The sequence below is a fragment of the Saccostrea cucullata genome, unplaced genomic scaffold (genome assembly GCF_032062105.1).
Source record: "Saccostrea cucullata isolate Sc308-1 unplaced genomic scaffold, CSIRO_AGI_Scuc_v1 ctg1281, whole genome shotgun sequence".
Classification (NCBI taxonomy): Eukaryota; Metazoa; Mollusca; class Bivalvia; order Ostreida; family Ostreidae; genus Saccostrea; species Saccostrea cuccullata.
This window is the reverse complement of record NW_026927343.1, coordinates 11,884-36,193: the sequence shown is the minus strand read 5'-3', so window position 1 is coordinate 36,193 and position 24,310 is coordinate 11,884. Positions and strand designations below refer to the sequence as shown.

The following is a 24,310-nucleotide window of genomic DNA, read 5'->3' as shown; positions in this document are numbered from 1 at the left end:
TTAATGCTGAAATGTAGTACACTTGTACTAAGTGGGATTTTTCAATTGTTGTATACCGAAAATTAATTGTAAAAATTTGACAGAGGACGAAAGTTCGTCAGCGTTTTTATTTATAAAGCAGAAAATTAAACCACCAAGTCTGTCTTCTATTTTGATTAAAAATAATTAACAAATCTAAAAAATAATTAATAAATCTCAAAAAGAATTAATAAATCTAAAAATAATCAATAAATCTTATTAGAACCAAAAAAGATGGTCCCGTAAAAAAATAGAGAAGTCATAACGATAAATTTTAATGAATTGATCGAGCGTTTTGCATGGATTTTTACATTTATAAGATTTGTGAAATAAAGCTTCAAATTAAGCGAAAGTCAATGAGCTGTTTAAATTTATAAATTTTTCTTCAGTGTACATAGTAAATAACATATCTGTGCTTACTCTAGTTGGAATTCAAGTATGTGCATGGCTGTGAACATAATATGTAGATAAAAAAAAATCAAGAATTGATTTTGATTTAAATTTCAATACTGGATAAAAATAATGCAGTACTCTTTCAATAAACTACAATTACAGTTACATGCTTTCTTCAGAAATACAATCCCAAACAACCATATATGTACGGAAATCAGTAAACATTCCAGCAGTATATCTTCAGTTAAGAACAGATGAAATAAACATTTTTTTTCAAAAATCTTGAAAATAAAAACTTTAGTCATGTTCAATAGGAATAACTTTTACCGCATAAATTTTTCGTTTTTTATTCAAAGTTTCAAAAAATTTGAACTTTAGTCATGTTCAATAGGAATAACTTTTACCACATAACTTCTTTTTTTATTCAAAGTTTCACAATCAAGGGATTTCAATTGACAAAAAGTTGCAAAGATTAAAAAGAATGGATGCAAAAAATGTCGTATTTTGAGCGTCATGGAAAGTTCACAATTTCTTAATATTTTAGAAATGTATATTTATCATTTGCCCATTTACAACCAATATAGGTTCAAAAATATATAAACAATCCAGGCATCCTATTTTATTTGTATCATTTGTCCTTAATATTCTCTCTCTAAAAATCCCCCACATATGACGGTTAAATCTGATGGAAAAGTTTCTCGTCAATTATCTCGATCCTGTTAGGACAGATCTGAGGTTAGAGACGCCGCCTGGTGGCCACTGATTACATTAGTGGAACCTAATGAATTGTCTTTGAATTTGTTCGCCGATACTCTACTCACCATGAATAAGAATGTGTTAAAAATCAATCAGCCGGTATTAAATACACCATTAAACCATTTATTTTATTAACTGCCGTGGGTCTTTAAAGCTACCACTCCTTTGGGGGAGAAATAAAACAGTAGCTTCGCTTTGGTTATAAAATATTCTTCTTCTTACTTGCTTTTAGCTTATTATTTTAAACACATGCCGTGAAAACTAAGAGGCCCCTATAATTTTCCTCCTTCATGAAAAAGTCATTTAAAGTTAAAATAAATTGAATTTTTTTATTGGATATACAACGTGTATTTATATTTATCATTCACCTAAAATAAATCAAACAAAATCCAAATTCACGTACCTAACTGAATAAGCATTAAGATATCACGGAGACTATTAACTGCTGTTTTACTTATATGTAAAAAGAGTTACCAGACCTGATCAGCTCTCCTGCTTCTTCCTCTTCCGGTCGTGACTTTTCCCACAGTCTCAGTTTTCCCAGCAGGCACCGGGAAGATACACTCGTAAATCGGTTCAGCGGAGGGCGCCCTGTCTTTCGGTTCTCCGTCGTCTTCGAAGTTGTCCGTCCCGGGGGAGGAGGGGGAGTGGGGTTTGGGCGGGGAGGAATCTGAGTCGGGGGGCGTGACCGGGGACGGGAAGGGGTAAAGTTCACGGTCGGGAGATGAAGATGGCGACACAGAAGTGCTGTCCGAGTAGTCTCGTTTTAACGATGACCTAGATTCCGGACTCGGTGGAGAATCCAAAACTTTATATTGAGGAGACAGTGACTTTTCCTCTGCTTCAATATGCTGTATCAGTAACGGATCCGGCTTGGCTTTCAGATCTTTTGCTCTTCGTCTCCGTTCCTCCGAATCTTGTTTCTGAATTTGATCCTTCAAATTTTTGGCAGGCGGGGGTTCCGACAACGACTTTGACGCAGCAGACGTAAATTTTCTTTCTGGTATAATCACTGTGGCATAGTTTTTATTTTTCTGCTCGCTTTCTGGATCTTTTTGTAAGGTAGTGGGCGGTAGTGGCGGCAGGGGCTTCTTCTTTCTGGAATGTTGAGCTATCATGTCGGCGGTGGGCTCTGGCAGTTTTCGTCTTACTTTGCTCTCCTTTGATTTACCGTCACCTTTTCCATCAGACTTATCTGAACTAGGAGAGGCTGCATCTACAGAGTCCATTTTTCCTTTCGAGGAATTTAAAACATTAGACATGTTAAGTTTTATCTTATTTTCTGAAGACGTCTGTGGGGGTATATCTGTAGTGGTCGTGTTCGAGGAAACAGATGTTGTACACACAAACGGCTGTTCTGTTGTGGTGACAGCCATTTGCGAAGAACCAGCAGTATTAGTAATAGAAACATTCCCTTGTGTGTCCGGGCTTTTCTTAATGTCTTCAAACTCACTAGCAGGAACATCCAACAACTTACAAATATCTTCCACACGATCGTATCGTTTTAGTCCGTAGAAAGACTTTAAATCGTCCTCCTCTTTCACCGGTTGGAAAAAGTGCTTCGATTCCTCACCGGAAGTGTCCTCCTCTTGTGATTCCCTCCTCCTCCTCTCCTGCTCCTGAATCACTAACATGTCTTCCTGCTCCGCCTCCTCAATAGAGGGCGACACGTCCAGGATAGGTGAGAGGTCAATCACCGGGGACCAGTCGGTTGACGGGGGGCGGGCTTTCTGGCGTTTACTTCCCTGATAGTCAATAGATTTAGAGGAGGGATCGGCGAGCTCTATCTCCTCCTCCTCCTCGTCCTCCTCAGGAATAGTCCCGTGTTCGTAATACCCGGGTGATATTGGGGACGCACTTCCATTACTCCCTTGAGAGTCGGGAGATATCATATTCTCCCTATTCGAGTGAACATTAAGATTTGTCGGAGACACTGACATTTGAGTTAGGTTTGCCGTGTTGCTAGCGATAGTGGCGGCATACGTAGCTAAATCCATACAGGCAGTTGATTCAGGTATACGTGCAATTATTCTAGGCTCACATTCGTAATCAACAATATCCACGTGTTCCCTTTGTCCTTCTTTATCATAACCAGATGCATAACCGTGAACATTTTTGTCGTCAAGAGGATGAACTCCGGGAATATATGCTGGCTGATCATCCGGGTATTCCGCCGCGTAAAGAACGTCCGTCTCTGACTGCGGTTGTTTTGCTGTCGGTGACGTGGGAAGCTCAGCGAACGTGAAGTGATGCCGTTCTTTTGGGGAACGGGTCGGGGACCCTCGTTTTTTCCCTGGGTAAGAGTCACGACGTCTCGGAGAAAAGGGTGGACTCTCCAACCCCTCCCTCCAGCTAGGGCTCCGTGGGGCATACGGGCTTCTCTTCTTCATATCGTCATGCAAATCACCTCCTGGTTTCAACTGAAGTTCTTTCCACGGATCATGCGATTGGAAGTCTTCCATTTCTTCTGCAAAGGCAGAAGCTGCGCGCGCAACTAGTTCACCATCCATTCCTTCAAGATGAGCCAAGCGGCACTCTGTGTCTGTACTAACATTGCTGTCTGAAGTCTCGTCGTCTGATGACGTGGCACTCTGAGATCTCGGGATACTGAGAGATTTGGGGCGATGTTTTGGCTTCCGCTTCAGACTCTCTTCCCCGCTGCTGCCGATACTCATCATGGAGTAATCGTCACTTCCGTCGTCAGGACTGATAGCGTCTCCCTGCTGATATTGCATAGATACATCCACCATATCAACGTCTGACGTCACATCCGATGACTCGGAATCACTACGTGAATGTGCACTCCGACCCATCGGTCCCATAGCTGAAAATAATGATATTCAAATTAAAAATGATAACAAATGAAAAGAAGAATGAAAATTGTCTGGCCTGTTATTTAACAATGTCTGTAAACTTTCAATCGTCTAAGATTTATAACATGAATCATATCTACACCTGCATATTGTAAATGTAGACACAAACTAGTGTCAAGTACGAGAATAAAAGGCAAGGAGATTACGCGCGGGGTTATTTCTACAATTCCATAATCATGTTAAAGTCAAAAAAGAATGTAATGCATATTTACAGAATTTTGAATCTTTTTCGGTTATTGAAATGCCTGACAAAATAAAGTAAAACCCATTTTAGCTTTTCACAGATATCAGTTTCTATACTTGTAAATTAAATGATATAATTCTTTTTGGTGCTTCGGGTGATTATGTACACAAATTAATGTGCCTTTTGCATTTACAACTTAGACAAAAAAAAATGTTACTCTAATTAAAAAAAAAATTCAAATAAATTGTGGAAAATATTATCAAATCAGGTTCAGTTGGTATCTTTCTTGAACAAAAATTGAATAGGGTTTGTTACTTTGCCAAATTATGAGTTCAAGTGTATAGGTACAGGAAAACAGAGAAAAGAACAATATAAATATGTAATGTATTATTTTGCTAAAAAATTGTTTTAGATAAAATATATACTTGTATATTTGTAGATAATTAAAAAAAAAACAGTTACCAATCTAATAAATCGCGTAAGCAAATCATGACCGGGAAAATACAGGAAACCTGAACACATAATTGATGCACATGTAAACAAATTGTAGCAGAATATACAAGTGTTATATTAATAGTAGAGTAAAAACATGACTGTTGTCAGTTTTCCTCAATTATTCTACATTGTTTAAAAAAGGTTTGATGCAAAACAGGAAAATCTCCGTATATGGATGTCGAAAAAATCAGCCATATTGATCTATGAGGACTTGTGTTTTCCGAAATCGCCTGATTATGGTGTAAAATAACAAAGGTCTATCATATTATTCTACAGTACATTTAGACACTTTCTATGAATTTATCGAATGCTACACAGAATTAAGGATTTATGTTATCTGCCGTTAAAAGCAAGAGAAAGCAGAATTAGCCATATACATGCAAACAGCGTACATTATAAAACACTTAATCGAGTATGGATAACAAAAAAAAAAGACATTTGTATACGGCGAAAATTTGCTGACGAAGAAGAAAGCAAGATTGGTTTTAATGAAAAAAATTAGCAGCAAAGCAAAATGCCTTACACCATATCAATAAAAGTGTTTATTTGCCCTTTTCCTACCCACTGGCTAAAACGGGACGACTCAAAGCATTGTTAAACTTCTGGAAACAAAAATTATATTTTGAAAATTTAGCGTTAAAAAATTTCAAAGAATTTTTCCATATAGCTATATCAACCCAATTACTTTCATCCTAGCTAGATAAGGAGAAGGCAAGCAATTATAATTAAAGTGTTGGTCTAATTCAATAAAACATTTTCGCATGCGTTGTTATTTACCACAGCTTCCAACCATATTCCACAGCGCGGCTGCAAGAAGGAAACAGATTATTTATTGCAAGTTTGAGCTTACAGCAATACTGTAAACAGATCTAATTCCCAGCATCAACAAATGACCTACAGTATATTACTGTAATTTACGGAAGCGTATTAGTGCCACGCAGTATTTTTTTTAAGTTGGTTATTCCAACTTTAAAGTTGGACATTCAAACTTTAATCTTGGAAATTCCACCTTTATTCTTGGCTCTTCCAACTTTATATGGCTTTATGCATTATATTGTCTGAGGTACTTAGTAGCATAACTCATTTTATACATGTATGTAATTAAAATGGAAAGATGCAACTTTATTTTGAAATGATGATTTTAGAAGGAATCATTTTATTGTGCATAGCATAAGAGCTGAAGGGAGGGGGTGCATGAGGGCGTGTCAACCCCCCCCCCCTCTAATAATACAATAATTTGCCAAAATATAGTATTGATAGTTGATTGTTAATAGTGCCCAAACTGAAAATATAATGTTCCATATACAGAATTGATACTTGTAATTAGTACTGATGTATTTGTGGCATGTAATGTAGCGTTTGATGAATCCTGATTATAAAATACCAAATAACGGTCTCATTTTTAAAGCTTGATAAATGCATGTCCGATCTCTTGAATATGTTAGGTTGAAATCCTGTCATGTACGGAGTTGACTGAAAGTCTCTTTATACGAAGGTTATGTATTTTTTTCCTGCAACAGCCGCGACATTAATTCCCCAACTACCAACCAAAGAAAGCATTTTATAATTTAACATAACTTAAGAAATTGATATTAACATAAAATAGGATCCTACAGTAGTAATCATTACATACATTTATTTTTAATTAATAAAAACTTGACACTGAACTCGTAATTATATTAGAGGACCAAAAGAAATATAACAATTTCTGATTAAAAGTTGGAAATTATATGTAAGGTCATAGGAAAGGTCAGGGTAAAAATAAACTGACACAGATAAAAAGTTCTCATCGACTGATTTCAATGTACTTGTATATATTAAGCATTATTGAAGTTTTATACCATAACTCCCTATGACCCCGTCCGCCCTTCTTAAAGCACCTCTTATCTCCATCCCCAATCTAGGTTGCGAAAATTCATTGCAAGCAAGTCTATTGTAGTGTATTACATTTACATTAATAAAATTGGTAATGGTTTAAAATAAAGGGAAAAATCAAACTAAGAAAAGGGGATAGAAGATCTCAAAATAAAGTTGAAAAAGCCAAGACAAAAGTTGGAATTTTAAATTTGGAATTACCAACTTTTAAGTTGGAAAAGCCAAGATTTAAGTTGGAATTTTCAACATTAAATTTGGAATTTTCAACATTAAATTTGGAATTAACATGCAACTTTAATGTTGGAATTTCCAAGATTAAAGTTTGAATTTCCATTTTTAATGTTGGAATTACCAACTTTAAAAATAATATAGCGTGGGACTAATACGCTTCCGTAGTAATTAGATCTAGACAATTAACAGCATCAACAAATGGCCTACAAATCTAGACAATTCAACAAATAACCTACAGTAATACTGTTAACAGATAACTTTATTCAAATTTAGAATTTCTTTGCATTCAAATACAAATTGGATAAAACATTGTAAATTATCTAAATTTCTGAACAACATACACCCCACTGCAATGCAATGCACCTCAACACACACACCAATCCATGATCCGCCACATGCTAACATAGAGGAGCTTTCCACACTGAGACTTACAGCTGAACAACACAACCAAACCATAGTACACACCATATCAAACTTATGATCCTCCACATGCTAACAAAGAGGGTGAATGTGGAAAGAGACTTACAGCTAAACTTGGCTTTTGCTGGTAAGGTTGCATAGTCCTCGGACTCCGAGCTCTCGGGTACAATGACGTCAGAGCGGCCAGACAGACTGACCTGACTTGGGGTCTGTTGAGGGGACACGGTTGTCTCCGGAACCTTGGGTAGGACTACCGGAACCGGAAGTGATTTCTGCCGAGGTAGTGGTGGTCGTTTTGGCGCTTGATCAATTGACGTGGATTTTTTGAGTGGAGGTTTGGCTTGTTCTTCTGTCTGTAAAACACCCCCCAGAAATTATGTACTATTATAAATCGAACAACATTTTTTGCAGTATTTTTATTCAGGGTTATACTTTATATGCTGCAATATATTTATATACTTTATATGCTGCAATTTGTTTATATACTTTATATGCTGCAATATGTTTATATACTTTATATACTGCAATATGTTTATATACTTTATATGCTGCAATATGTTTAATAAAAACAAACTTAAGATTCTGAATTGTTTTCATTGATTGGAAACGCGTCCTTGATCCACATCGAACCGCGTATGAAATAAATACATCTAAATGGAAATTCATTTTTTCCATGATTTTTTTTACCAATGCATTGATTGATAATTTGACATAAAAATGTCTTGTTAGCTGTTTTTCTCGCTGATTAACATTATATCATTTCTAAACAAAAGGATGATCGACGAGTGAATTATTAACAATATGGCTGAGGACAATGGCTTCACATGCATGTTTGATGCCGGGTTTACATAGCTAGTGAGCCCGCGGGAAGAAACCAATCGATACTTTGACGGTTTGATCTGCATAGAATCGTTTACCAAAATCAGAGAATATTCTTTTATTGTGTGTGTTCTACTGCTGAGAGATCGATATGTCACAGAGTTCTGGCTTCCAAGGATAGTCTTTAAAACACTCTGTTCTTGATTATTGTTTGATTTAAAGACTCCGCGATAGAAGTAATAAATGTCCTTTTTCATTTGCTGGACAAAAAAGAGATGTTAAAGCATTCACAGATAAGGGAATATTTTTTGTTTAACCCAGTTTGAAAGAACGGCCTTGTTTTTCTTCATACTAATAGATCACTTAGTGAAAAACAGCGGTTTGTGGGTAAATCTGAAAAGAATACCAAAAATCATAAAAGAATAATTCAGCTTCTTTCCTTTTTGCCCCTCAGAGCTACCAGTGAATGCTTTCTTATAGGCTATAGAAACTAGAATATGTGATATGGAAAAGAGGCTGCAGTGAGAAAACAAATAGCACGGAAGTTGTCGTTTCTCAAGCTAATTGATTACCTGAAGTTTGAGTTGTTTTCTTTATAGCTAATTTTTCACCTTAAGTCTAGTTGTCTCTTTACAACTCTATATTTACCTTATGTTTAGCACCAGTTTTCTTTTAAGTTTGTCTAGTTCTGTCTATAGCCTCTTGTTTTCCTTCAGTTTTTCTAGTTCTGTCTATAGCCCCTTGTTTACTTTCAGTTTTTCTAGTTCTGTCTATAAATCTCTGTTTACCAACATTTTTTCAAGTTCTTTCTATAGCCCCTTGTTTACCTTCAGGTTGTCTAGTTCTGTTTATAGCACCTTGTTTACCATCAGTTTGTCTAGTTCTGTCTATAGCACCTTGTTTACCATCAGTTTGTCTAGTTCTGTCTATAGCACCTTGTTTACCAACAGTTAGTCTAGTTCTGTCTATAGCCCCTTGTTTACCAACAGTTAGTCTAGTTCTGTCTATAGCACCTTGTTTACCATCAGTTAGTCTAGTTCTGTCTATAGCACCTTGTTTACTAACAGTTAGTCAAGTTCTTTCTATAGCTCCTTGTTTACCATCAGTTTGTCTAGTTCTGTCTATAGCACCTTGTTTACCAACAGTTAGTCTAGTTCTGTCTATAGCCCCTTGTTTACCAACAGTTAGTCTAGTTCTGTCTATAGCCCCTTGTTTACCATCAGTTTGTCTAGTTCTGTCTATAGCACCTTGTTTACCATCAGTTTGTCTAGTTCTGTCTATAGCACCTTGTTTACCATCAGTTTGTCTAGTTCTGTCTATAGCACCTTGTTTACCATCAGTTTGTCTGGTTCTGTCTATAACCCCTTGTTTACCTTCAGGTTGTCTAGTTTTCTCTTTAGTCCCTTGTTTACCATCAGTTTGTCTAGTTCTTTCTATAGCCCCTTGTTTACCAACAGTTAGTCTAGTTCTTTCTACAGCACCTTGTTTACCATCAGTTTGTCTAGTTCTGTCTATATCACCTTGTTTACCATCAGTTTGTCTAGTTCTGTCTATAGCACCTTGTTTACCATCAGTTTGTCTAGTTCTGTCTATAGCACCTTGTTTACCATCAGTTTGTCTAGTTCTGTCTATAGCACCTTGCTTACCATCATTTTGTTTAGTTCTGTCTATAGCCCCATATTTGTTTACCATCAGTTTGTCTAGTTCTCTCTATAGCCCCTTGTTTACCTTTAGTTTGTCTAGTTATGTCTATAGCCCCATATTTGTTTACTTTGAGTTTGTCTAGTTCTGTCTATAGCCCCTTGTTTACCAACAGTTTGTCTAGTTCTGTCCATAGTTCCTTGTTTACTTTCAGTTTGTCTAATTCTGTCTATAGTCCCTTGTTTACTTTCAGTTTGTCCAGTTCTGTCTATAGTCCCTTGATTACCAACAGTGTGTCTAGATCTGCCCTTACCTTCAGTTTGTCTAGCTGACTCGCCAGCTCTTTCTCCAAGGGAATGTCGTCCGTGGGGTGAATCCCTTACCTTCAGTTTGTCTAACTGACTCGCCAGCTCTTTCTCCTAGGGAATGTCGTCCGTGGGGTGAATCCCTTACCTTCAGTTTGTCTAACTGACTAGCCAGCTCTTTCTCCAAGGGAAGTCCTCCTTGGGGTGAATCCCTTACCTTCAGTTTGTCTAACTGACTCGCCAGCTCTTTCTCCAGGGGAATGTCGTCCGTGGGGTGAATCCCAGGATGCCACAGCCCTGTACTGAACACCAACTTCCGTCTCTTTCCACAGACAACACACACCCAGTCCTGAAGCTAAAAAAAATAAAGATTTGGTTATGAAACACTGATGCCTCCGTATGGCACTATATAGCAAGTGGTTAAGTTTCTTAAATACAATTCCAAGGTGAAGATCAAAAGGTTACAATTGTTGATATCCAAAGATACATGTAAGTCTTCTCAAGAGGAATACTTGTGATATATGAAAGACAAGTACTAACTATTCAAACGTTATTGCCAAGGTTAAAGGGTTTTTAAAGGTGGATTAAACTACAAGGCCAAGGTCAACAGTTCAAATATTATTATACCCAACAACAATAACCTAAACGTATGACCAAGGTTAAGGTTTGGAATGTTTTTGTAAAAGCTGGTCAAACTTCAAGGTCACGAGGTCAAACTTAGTGGTACCCTAAGAAAAGTATTTTCACAAAAAAATTTATCTGTGCACTCTAATTAAAATAAGATGTTAGATCCGCTCGCACAACCGCTATCTAATTTTAATTAGACTGATATCTGTGAAATATGTAATCCGTAGCCTAGGCCACTTAAAATGGGCAAGGTTTAAGTTTTTGCGGACGAAAAGACAGATGGACGGATGGAGAAGTGAAAAACTATATACTCCTGAATCTTCGATTATCGGGGTATAATTTCTGCTATAATAGATAAAAAATTAAAGTGTTGTTAGAATCAGATTGTTTATTTGCCCTTTATTTTCGACAGTATTGTATAGTTGACTACATGTGCTCAACAAAGTCAATGCCTTCTCTCATTTCTTTAGGTTGAATTTAAAATAACTGCTGAAATAAATCTGTCTGATACATGTTCATTTGTTCATTATTCTGTAATTAATTTCCGTTCACTCATTTGTTTTTTTTTTCAAAAAAATGTGTATGAACTACTAAAATTAAAAAATTTTAAGAAGTGTGTTTGTGAAATATTGTTGCCCCCGTATGGCAGCTTTTAGCTAGAGTTGAGGATTTTCAAACGAAATTCAAACTCTAAGGTCAATTTTAGATCAAAAGGTCAAAATTTATGGTATCCCAAGAAAAGCCTTGTCACAAGAAATACGCCTCTGGCATATGAAAGCCCTAGTCCTTAACTTTTTAAAAGTTATTGCCAAAGTTAAATTTTATTAAGAGTGGGTCAGACTCTAAGGTTAAGGTCGAAACATCAATTTTTAATACCCATTGATTGCATTGACAGATCTTGTCACAGTGAACATAATATGAAGGATGAAAGCCCTAGGATCAAGCGTTCAACAGTTATGGCCAAGGTTAAAGGTTGGATCTAGAGGTCAAAATTGGCGGTACCCAAAGAAAAGTCTTTTCACAAGGAATATACCTGTGAAGTATGACAGCCATAGCCCAACCCACTCAAACGTTACATTGTATGGGTACTGAAAAAGTGTTTGTGAACAAACAGACAAAAAGTCAGAAAGGCGAACGGACAGAGCAATAACTACATGCATACATATATACTCTTGAATCTTCGATAACTTGGACTTGAAAAACATAGAAACACCTCCCACACCTTGCAATATCATAGCTCATGTAATGGTATACATCTACATTGTAACGATAGGTGTCATATAAAGATTGTTTGTCTGCTTCACACCTTAGACGTGATAGATTCCTGGAAAGCTCCACAGTCACTACACGTGAGAACTCCACAGTCATTGCATATGTTTTGACCCGAGCGAATGCCCGGGGGTTCATCCAAACTGAGCTCATTTTTAAGGCAGATGGGACATAAATGAACTTCTGATTTCTCCGTTTCCACTGACAGCGCCCTCTGTTCAACTGTTGTCGCATGCGCAATGTAGTCTTCCTCGAGCTTCCTGAAAGAAGTATGTAAGAAGGTCAATGCCATTGTGAGATTTCTAGAATTTTATAATCTCTATGTAGTTACTTAATTTTAACAAGCCAAAAGTAAAATGTTTGATACGAAAGAGTGTATACATTGGCTAAAAAGAAATGAAATCAAGTGTATTGTTACCATATAATGCGCCCCAGTAATAGTATTTTGCCGTATGAAACATCCAACGAGTGAACGATTTTTCTATTCAGAGTAAAGTAAACGAGAATCATGTGCTTTATTAAGTATGTTTAGCTTAGACATTGTTTCTAGAATCGTGTTATTTATCATTTTCGTTCATAGCTCTAGTCAAAAATTCATTAAATCTGATGGACTTCTTTCTTTTAGTTCTCAATTCAAGTCATTTGATCCCTTACCAATATATTCCATTAAGTGGAATGCTAGATCGTTAATAGATTCTGGTCCAACTTCTTGATAAGAAACAATAAAACGCAAATAGCAATACACACAAAATACAATTTGACGGGATAAAATGTCACCCAAATCAATAGCCAAAGGCAAGGTCAGTACTAAAGTCAAATTATGCCGACCAAATATTGGAATATTAATTGGAATTGGAATATTAAAATTTCTCAGAAAAGACTAAAAAAATCCTTATACAAATAAGAAATTTTGTCTTCATGCATGTTTCAGAAAAAAAAACAACTAATCAAGCAGTCTTCAAGAGAGGAAAAAACTTTAATCAGATTACACTGTCAATGTTGAGTTTAATCAGATTACACTGTCAATGTTGAGTTTAATCAGATTACACTGTCAATGGTGAGTTTAATCAGATTACACTGTCAATGTTGAGTTTAATCAGATTACACTGTCAATGGTGAGTTTAATCAGATTACACTGTCAATGGTGAGTTTAATCAGATTACACTGTCAATGGTGAGTTTACAGTCCTTCTACGGGGTGACCTTTTGAACTTTATATAAAATCCTAAATCAGTGATTGGATACAAGAGTGATTGTCTCTGCTAATTGAAAACAAGCATGAAACAATGTAAATGGCACCGGATTAAGCAATGATTTTAAGGATGTTATAACTAGATAAAACTTTTGAACTGAGTACAGCAAATGTGCGGAAGTTAACGCTGAACAAGACTCGTATATAGAAATACGCCATTTTCGGTAATACTATCTACGATATCAGCCCCGGGGTATTCAATTCGCAATCATTACACCTGACTACTTTATAGTTAAAGGAGGAAACAAGTGTGCATGTTCGTTTTCTTACCTTTTCCCTGTTTACGGATTATTGCAGTTACATGTATTTGTTTTCGTGTGCATATTTACTGCTCTGACCTGTGCAACTGTTGTAAGTAATTTTTTTGTATCTTACACTCGTGCATAAGAAAACGTAAATACATACTTTTGTGGCTTTCGAGTGTTGTATAGCTGAGATCCGTCTACATCGGGGACGGTTGATTACAGTGAACAAGTGATGAATGAGCGGATTTAAATAACTGCTCTCAGATATGGCGAGTAAACAATCTAATATGGCGGAAAATTCTTTTTAAAGAATTGCTTCCAGCTTTAAGAACAATTAAAATTATTGCCTATCCCTTAGTGAGGGCTGTTCTAACGGATACGTGAAGATTGGAATGATCTGTTCTTTGACAGATAACATATAATGGACTTAAATAGATGGAAGCTAAACATCGAACAAAAATCACAGTGTCTAAGCTTAATATCATATCATTAAATGCCCTGAAATGAAGATAATGGATAGTATTCAAGCTCAAAAGTCAATTCAATTTATACAAATCTGGAACAGAGCAAAGCACAAGGCGTTGGAATTTGTGCCATGGACGAGTTAGCTTATATATCATATTGTAACTTTATCAAGGTTGTTCGTGATTTACGAGAATTTGTCAGTTGACCAGCACAGTTTTCTTTGTTATGAAAAAAACGAATATAAAAAAGATTTCAGTTCAGTGCTTAAATATTTCTTTTCAGATAACAAATTTATGAAAGAAGTTTTTTATTTTAGTTCAAATTTTTCAAAATAACATGCAGATAGATAATTCGACTTTGTCATAAGAAGTATAATTGTGAAATACGATAACCCTCGTACCAAATGATAAATAGTTATGGCAAAAGTTAATTTTTTTTTCAAAGAAGGTCAAACTCTAAGGTTTAGGTGAAAGGGTCTAAATTTTTGGTACACTAGGGAAGTTCTTATGACAAAAATATCACAAATGAAATACAGGCCTTAAAGTTTGAAGTTTTTCTAAGATAGGCCTGACTCTAAGGTTAAAGGTACAAAATTGTTCATACTCAAGTGAAGGTCTCTTCACAAGGAATACACCTGTAAAATACATGAAAGCCCTATCGCTAACTGTTCAAAGTTACGACCAAATTTAGTCTTTCAAATGTATGTCAAACTCAAACTCAAATATTGGGTCAACAGGTGAAAAATAAATGTTAATTGTGAGAGTCATAGCTCCAACACATTAAACTTAATGGAAAAGGTTGATGTTTTTTACCGAGAAACAGAGAAAAATGTATAAGATCCGAATCTTCGATTACGGCGACATAAAAAAAAAATATTTCAGAGAAAAGATAGCGACTTCGAGGAATAGTTGAATAATTGATAATGATAACAACCTCCCATTCCCTGTTTTAATATTTCATGTATGTTTATCTGTGGCATAGTAAGTCATGTACATGTATACTGCACTCCGTTTACTACTGTTTTATGAAGAGACTTACTTTTACATTCGACAGTTTACTTTTACATTTTAGTAATTGAAGTTTGCCTGTGTTTAAATTGTACAAGTAAGCTGTCGACTGTAAAAGTAAGTCTCTTCATACAACTCCATTATTAAGATTTTGTTTTAAGCCCCTTTAAAGTTCTTAAACGTACTTTGCATTCAACTAATGGTCAGCTGCAAAAAATATAGAGTACAGTATTCAACTAAAGGTCGGCTGCAAAGAAAATAGAGGAACGTTCAACTAATGGTCAACTGCAAAGAAATAGAGGCATGTTCATCAAATGGTCAAGTGCAAAGAATATAGAGGAGCCTTCACCTAGTGGTCAACTGCAAAGAAAAAAGAGGAGTATTCAACTAATGGTCATTTGCAAAGAAAGAGAGGAGTATTTAACTAATGGTTAACTACATTGAAAAAAGAGGGGTTTTCTACTAATGGTTAACTGCAAAGAAAACAGAGGAGCCTTCAACTAATGGTCAACTGCAAAGAAAACAGAAGCATGTTCAACTAATGGTCAACTGGAAAGCAAAAAGAGTAATGTTCAACTAATGGTCAACTGCAAAGAAAATAGAGTAATGTTCAACTAATGGATAACTGCAAAGAAAATAGAGGAGTGTTCAACTAATGGTCAGCTGTAAAGAAAATAGAGAAGTATTCAACTAATGGTCAACTGCAAAGAAAATAGAGGAGCGTTCAACTAATGGTCAGCTGTAAAGAAAAAAGGGGAGTGTTCAACTAATAGTCAACTGCAAAGAAAATAGAGGAGTGTACAAATAATGGTCAGCTGTAAAGAAATTAGAGGAGCGTCAACCAATGGTCAACTGCAAAAAAACATAGTAGAGTTCAACGAATGGTCAGCTGCAAAGAAAATAGAGGAGCGTTCAACTAATGGTCAGCTGTAAATAAAATAGAGGAGTGCTCAACTAATGGTCAGCTGTAAAGAAAATAGAGCAATGTTCAACTAATGGTCAACTGCAAAGAAAATAGCGCTGGGAATGTTTAACTAATTGTCAACTGTAAAGAAAACATATTAGCGTTCAACGAATGGTCAGCTGCAAAGAAAATAGAGGAGCGTTCAAGTAATGGTCAGCTGTAAGGGAAATAGAAGAGCGTTCAACTAATTGTCAACTACAAAGACATGAGAGGAGCGTTCAACTAATGGTCAGCTGTAAAGAATAGGTGCCTTCAACAGTGGCCCACTCTAGGCAAATGAAGTTGAAAGCTACCTCATCTGCATGGCAAAAGTTCAACATATGATCAATTGACGGTCAGTTGATCGTCAACGAAACGAAACGTGAGAAATGAATACTGACCGATTGAATTCTAATGTATAGTATTTTTTTTTTCGTATGGGTTCCGTGCAACTACTAGTAATTCATGAATACAGTCATGCATATAAAGATGGATTTATTGGATATGTTGAAGGAAAATAAGATAAAGTTTAAAGTATTTTTATATATATTTGCAATATATTCATAAAGAATAACAAGGTGCCAAAATATATAGCTCTCCATATCATGCCGAGTTGTACCAGACTACAGTGTAAACCCAAGAGATATCGAGAAAATCAATGGCGGAATTCCCATGATGCAGCGTAATCATGTCTGATTGTTTGCGTAATTTGACTTGAAGTGGAACTATTCCCCTGTGCCATATTATTTCTTTTATTCGGCGGTTCAGAACTTCCTAAGTTTGATATTATTCAGTTTGTCAATGTACGTTTCTACTTAAGATCCGCAGATAAATTCAGACTACTTACAGAAGGAATCGAACTATAATTATACTATCACAGTGTTACTTTGTTCCATCTTAATATAGATAGAAACAGTGTAATGCCCTATTTTTTTTTAAACTGAAAATCGTTTTTTTTTCACGAGGATTCATTTTTCTTGTTTTTCATGATATAAGGAGTCAATCAAAATTATATTCACTTTATGAAAAATTAATTTCCAGTTTCAAAACTACTTATTCATGATTGATTTAATTTCCATACCTGAAACCACGACATCAAAGTCCTCGTTTTTATTTCAAACCAGAAATTTCAATTTATTTACCCTAAGACGCAGTTCCTTATTGTCATTGCTGATTCTACCAGCTGAAGAAAATGTTCAAGAAACCCTCTTATTATTCTGTCTGTACAAGACCTATCTTATGCTTGACACTCAGTAGCAAGCAACATATAGAAATGCAGTTCATGTTCTATGGAAACGAAAGACACATCACACAAAGTACACACGAGGACAAAACAACACATCGTAGATGGCGAACTTGAGGACATAACTAGACACAATACCAAGTACAACGAGAAAGTATATATGAAAATAAATAAAATCACCAAAGACATTCTCATTGAGAATTCAGGGACATTCCTAAACAAAAGACATGACGACAGATCGACACGCCATAGACAGAACACATGAGAACGGCTAGACAAACCATAGACAGAACACATGAGAACGGCTAGACAAACCATAGACAGAACACATGAGAACGGCTAGACAAACCATAGACAGAACACATGAGAACGGCTAGACAAACCATAGACAGAACACATGAGAACGGCTTAACAAACCATAGACAGAACACATGAGAATGGCTAGACAAACCATAGATTGAACACATGAGAACAGCTAGGCAAATCATAGACAGAACACATGAGAACGGCTAGACAAACCATAGACAGAACACAAGAGCACGACTAGACAAACCATAGACAGAACACATGAGAATGGCTAGACAACCATAGACCGAACACATGAGAATGGCTAGACAAATCATGGACAGAACACATGAGAATGGCTAGACAAACCATAGACAGAACACATGAGAACGGCTAGACAAACCATAGATAGAACACATGAGAACGACTAGACAAACCATAGACAGAACACATAAGATCAGCTAGACAAACCATAGACAGAACACAAGAGCAAGACTAGACAAACATATAAGAACACAAGAGTACAACTAGACAAACACATAGAGGAACACAAGAGCACGAGAAAACCATAGACAGAACACACATGAAGACAGAACAAACACATAAACTCAAACCAAAGACAGAACACATGAAAACAGACAAACCAACAAACACATAGACAGCAACACACATGAGAACAGAACCATACATGTCATAGACAAACCATAGACAGAACACATAAGATCAGCTAGACAAACCATAGACAGAACACAAGAGCAAGACTAGACAAACCATAGACAGAACACAAGAGCAAGACTAGACAAACCATAGACAGAACACAAGAGCACAACTAGACAAACCATAGACAGAACACAAGAGCTCAGAACATATAAGGCTATAGACAGAACAAATAAAAGCAACACAGAAAACTAACAAACAAAAACACATGAGAACAGAACAACAAATTATAGACAGAACACATAAAAGCAACATGTCATAGAAAACTATAGACAGAAACACATGAAGACAGAACGACACGCTATAGACAAAACAAATAAAGGCAATGCAGCAAACCATAGACAGAAACACATGAGGTCAGAACGACACGCTATAGACAGAACAAATAAAGGCAACATGGCAAACCATAGACAGAACACATGAGGTCAGAACGACACGTCATAGACAAAACATATGAAGACAGAATGACAAGACAATATACAGAAACACATAAAGACAGATTAACAGATCCTAGACTGAGTACATAATGAAGACATGTCTAGAACAAAAGACTTGAGACAGAAGAACAAATGAGCACAGAACGACACACTATAGACAGAACACACGAGGTCAGAACAACACGCTATAGACAGAACATATGATAACAGAATGAAACACCATATGCAGTACAAATAAAACAACCATAGACTGAACATATGAGGAGGAAACGACACGTCATAGACAAAACATATGAAGACAGAACGACAGACAATGGACAGATACACATAAGGACAGATTAACAGATCCTAGACTGATCATATAATGTGGACATGACTAGAACAAAAGACTTGAGACAGAAGAACAAATGAGCACAGAACGACACACTATGGACAGAACGCGTGAGGACAGAACGACACACTATAGACAGAACGCGTGAAGATGGCTACAAACTGCCTTGTCAGAACACATGAGGACAGAACAACAGATTCTAGACAGAACACATGAGCTTCATGAGAACAGAACGACACACCAATTACAGAAATATAAAGACAGAACTTAAGTTTGTTATGTACCACCTTGTTGCTTTCGCTTTTATATAACTATCTGTTTTGCATAAAGGTCTGTTCAATGACTACGCTTTTCAGATCATCTTTAGGTCTACTGCCAAACAAAATGATGTTACAAGGATAACAACAATTCCAAGTCAACCGCGTGGCGCAGTGGTTAGGAGGTCTGCTCTAAAGTCGCAAAGTGAGGAGTCAATCTTTACGTGACTCCTTACGTCGCGGGTTCGAATCCCACTGTGGGACGTGGAGAACCGGTCCTTCGGATGATACGTATAAACCGAGGTCCCGTGTCGCAGTAGGTGCTGGCACGAAAAAAATCCCTCCCTGCTCAATCGCCCTGAGTGCCGAGTATAGGACAAAATTTACAGCTCTCAAACGGCAAGTGGTGGCGTCTCCATATGAGTGAAAAAATCTCGAGAGGGACGTTAAACAAAATACAATCAATCAATCAATTCCATTTAAAATTAGCAGTTCTATGGTCGTTTATAATACTTTTTAACAGATTTTACCTGTCATGGGTTGTGTTAATTACTGTTCATTATATTCACCTATTGTTTAAATAATAATAATGCTGTTTTTCGTTTATATGGTATTTTTTGTCAATTCATCATTTACGGAAATTTCAGTCGGTAGAGCGCCCATTTCGTGACTAAGATGTCGTGAGTCCGAATCTCGACTGGCGACTGGTCTAAGTCGATAAAAATGGGAAGCAGCTGTATCTTTGTCATACGCTCGGCACTTTGGCGGAAGTGAAAGTTGCGGGTCCTTCGAATGAGACTTTAAAAACCGAGTCCTCCTTTTACATCAGGCGTTGAAACGATAAAGATCCCTCACTGCTGAATGGCTTAGTCAAAATTTGAAGCCGTCACCGGTTTCTGTGACGTCTCTCTCTATATATTATATATAAGTGAAATATTCTCAAATGGAACTTTGACATTCAATTAATCAATGTACATAGTCAAATCCGCTACCAGCAACAGTTTATGATAAAAATCTTAGATTTGATTTCAAGAGTTACAAAATATCAAGAGTAGACTACAATGGTTAAGGATACCGCTTCATCAAGCTAGAAATGTACTTTAGCCACCTTCCTCATCACGGATTGCTAATCGATTTGTTTCTGAAAGTAGGAGAAAAAGCTTTTTCTCCATGCCGATAAAGAATTCCTAACGATTTCATGTCAGAAGTCAGTATAGAAATGACGCTTTAAGAGAGAGAACGACGGGATATTTAGAAATAAATGCATCCAAAAACTTGTACAAACCGTTAATGGTAATTTACGTGTTAAGGTTTTGTCTTCGTAAATGTGACATTACGTAGCGAGGTTATTTAAGATACCTGTAAATAAAGATGACGATACACTGTCGTGACAATATCGATAAAGACCTTAAGATCAATTCATTTAGGAGGAAACTTTTTGAAGTTGTATAGTTCATGGCTAAGTCGGCGTTTCTATTCTTTGTACAGACATTTAATTCCGGAACTAGCTAGAGGCAAACTTCCTTAAGATTGAAAGAACATGACATTTTTTTAAAAATGCATATAAGAGCTTCATGTTTTTTACAGATATTTTCATTCTTGACGCATTTCATTCAGTTTTAGGGGTTAAGAAAGGACTTTGATTGTTGCAAGCAACAACTGCAAAAGAGTATATTTGGTTGAATGCGTGTTATTTCGTTAGAGTGAAGTTGCTTCACTATTTGTTTTAATTTCATGGTCGAGCTGATCGACACGTGAGTAAAACACGAACTTAACACAAACAAGAGTCAAACTTTCACGAAAAACTTACACACATGAGTCAAACTCGTGAACTCGCAAACACAAGAATCAAACTCGCGAATTAAGAGTTAAAAGAGAATTCAAAACTCCTCCGAAGAGATATTATCCAGTTCCAACCTAATAACTATCAGGCTGAACGCCAGTTGGTTTCAGTTTATGGATATAACGATTTGTCAAACCAACTTTAAATATTTATCATATTGTTCATTAAGTATTCATTAAAGATCTTATATAACTTCTATTTGACACATCTTTAATTGCTATTTGTAATTTTGTATATATCGCAATTCCCTTAGAAAGCGATATTTTTTTCTCTGTGTGCAGAACTCTTTAAGCAATAGAATTCTATCGTTTGACATCGATCACTAAACATCTCTAATATTACGCGCCATTATTGCCATATATCGTCTGCTACTTTGTGCTAGCCAACATGGTTAATTATTTGATCAAAGTCGATTTTAAGATTGATGGTCATCTGAAATCGATGACAAAATGGCCATTTACGAGCAGACGACAATGTAAGTTTGTCAAAGAACAAAACCTTGAGATTCCTGCTGATGACGTAAAAATATCCGAAATCTGTCGAGAAGCAGACGATGGGTGTCCTCGGGATTATCATTTTAAATAACTTCTTATCGACCTGTTACACAATCAATAGAGTTGAGAATAGCCATAGTAATTATGTTTATTCCTGAAATGAACCCGAGCAGAAAAACTCGATCGAGAATCAATCTTCTGTCGAATTCGATTCCAATACAATATGTAAAGGGTTGAATTAAGGTAAAAATAGCAAGTTTTTAAATAGATAATAAATCACATGTTAATCCAAAATATTTTTCAAACGAGACTTTAATAAATATGGATTAATTCAACTTCATACTTCAACTAAACAATTATGGTCTTCATTATACAAGTACATGTGTATATCAAATAGAAGAGCACAGACATTTTTGGACCAGCAATGCCTGAGATTTTTGCCTGATTTTTTTAAAAAACCTCTCTACATGCAAGTGTAATAATGATTTTTATATTTAAAAAAAGACGCGTTTGCATGTACATAGATTGATTCAGAAAGGAAAAGTACACTGCGGCTTGTTATTGGCTTATCATTTTTTCTCCCCTGCACAGCATCGATGTTGTTTAATAGCGGAGTGTTTATATTTTATTATACAATAATTGAATCGAGGATGCGACACCAAATCGCGTCCCCATTATGACACTAATTCGGCATCTCTAGGCGGGAAGGCGATGATTCGTGTGATTTGAACAATCCATAACATAAGCTGAAGGCAATAGCTTGCACTCGTCTCCATATCGAAATGTCACTCACCCAAAGGCGTAAATTAATAGATATATACATATACTCTCTCACAAAATAAGGGGAAATGCAGGTACCCGGAAGACGACAGGCAGTAAACGTTCGTCTTTTTCTAAATATTAAGCTAGTATGATTTTTAAAGTATGAGACTGGCATAAAAAAATCAACACACAGTCATGTGCAGTTACAAGGCAGGTGCGCAGTGCCTTGCAAAACACAAGTATCTGGGTAAAGAGACTAAAAAAATTTATTTTTAGATAAAATGTCTTTAAAATATAATTTAACAGTACTATTATTCAATTTATATGAGAGATGAAAATTGAAGAAATATTAAACGCCATTAAATACAGATATAATTCATGAACTACATTATGATAATAAATAAAACAAACCTTCCTCATGTTCCTATAAAGATATAGTTACGTTAATAATAACTCACTCATTTAAAGGTATTGGGGGTCACCGAGGGACAGAAGTTAGATTTTTTGGAAGCTGTGGTTCTTTACTTGAATTACCTTATCCTCTGTTGCTCCTCTTGCTGCATGGTTTTGGCCCTGCCGATAACGGAGCGGATGGTCCGGATTTCATCCTCTGACAGGTGGCTGAGATCCGGTTCCGGGGGCTCGGTCGGCGTGGGGAGTCGGGTGGAGGAGACGGAGGAGCGCCTCTTGGAGCCCACGGAGTAGACGGACTGCCATTCCGAGGACGGGGAGACTGGGGTGTTAGCCTCCGAGGGGACACTGCTTGTATCATTCCCCATCACACAAAATAATAACTTCTCCCTACCGCGAGATAGCAAATGTAACAAGCCCCTGGCTCCGTGGACATTGTAAAGGAAGTATGCAAATAGAAACCACGTAAATCCGAGAAACACAGAATGGTTCAGGCATATTGCTGGAAGAATCCAGAATTGTACACGAGTTATCCATATTGTATTAAGGTGGCTGACTATGAGATTGAAAACGAAAAAATACAACACTACCATTGATTCGGGGGGATCCGCTCTAAATAAATCCCCCGATTATCTGTCGTACATCTTTTAGAAGGCCCGATTTCTCCATATTGACCGCCAGATGAGGCTCCCCGGCTCGGAAACCCGCGTATTGATTTTACTTGGCAATTTTCAATATTTTTCTTCCTTTTTCTCTTCTTTTGCGATCGTATGCCATGGCTAAAGGTCTTGGGCTTTCGTGCATCGGGGCTTCGCCGTCAAATCCCATTTGCCATTTATTATGCACTCAAAACACAGACCACAAACATCCCAGACACGATTCACGAATTCTTAATACAGAGGTAGACTAAATGGTAGTACAATTCTCTGACTGAATGGTTGTCCCAATTATTGCTGAAGAATTGGTTTTTCTGAACTAAATTACTTTAATCAAAAATGGGATTTCAATTATAACCCTATTTCTTTAATGCAGTGTTTACACGGGCCGATGGTTAACGGGATTCCGTATGAGAATTCTTGTATTGATCCATACCGCCATTTGTAATTCAGAAATGGAAATTTATCGATTTCCAAGAAAATGGTTCTACACGCCAGCTGACATGCGCGAACAGTCGCTTCTTTTGGAAGCACGTGGAGGTTGTTAATAAGTATTGAGCAATCTGCAGGCAATTAATTGATTCCTTAATTGCTTTGCATAATTAAAAATATTGGTTTAGAAATATTCTGTCCTTGTGTTGCATTCAAATATAATAAAGACAACATCTACAGGAAAACAACAGCGGCCAAAAAACGGGAGATAATCACGTGGACTTTGTGTATCCTCGGCGACATGAAGTCTCCTTAGATTGTGTATCGATCAGTCAGCGTAAATTAACAGTGAAATCGATCTGCTCACGTAACAGGAAAACACTGAAATTCAATAAGTGACCCCAATTCACTCGCTGTATCAAATAATGTCAACAGTAATTGTTATTGTAGAAATGCTGGAGAATTTTTGAATTAAGTTTGCATCTTGCATCTCTAATCAATTCGAACAAAGAAAAAAAATTTTAGTTCTTCTTCTTTTTGCGTCCTTTGCGGTAAATGTCATGTCTAATATATTTTTTTTCACCCTGATAAGCATGATATGAATACCCTTACATGCATAAAAAAT

The 24,310-nt window shown here is 36.5% G+C and overlaps 1 protein-coding gene across 1 annotated transcript in view; it reads right to left on the bottom strand.

Moving 5' to 3' along the window:
- The window catches only part of LOC134274153 (uncharacterized), a 42,380-nt gene extending 18,935 nt beyond the window's left edge, over positions 1–23,445 (bottom strand). Inside the window, exons 1-6 of the mRNA XM_062756408.1 lie at positions 22,721–23,445; positions 11,944–12,166; positions 10,228–10,365; positions 7,352–7,598; positions 5,497–5,526; positions 1,647–3,991 (exon numbers count right to left, since the gene is read on the bottom strand). Coding sequence (XP_062612392.1) covers positions 1,647–3,991; positions 5,497–5,526; positions 7,352–7,598; positions 10,228–10,365; positions 11,944–12,166; positions 22,721–23,190 — 3,453 coding nt within the window. The 5' untranslated portion in view covers positions 23,191–23,445. The remainder of the gene's footprint in view (positions 1–1,646; positions 3,992–5,496; positions 5,527–7,351; positions 7,599–10,227; positions 10,366–11,943; positions 12,167–22,720) is intronic.
- Positions 23,446–24,310: the final 865 nt, after the last annotated feature.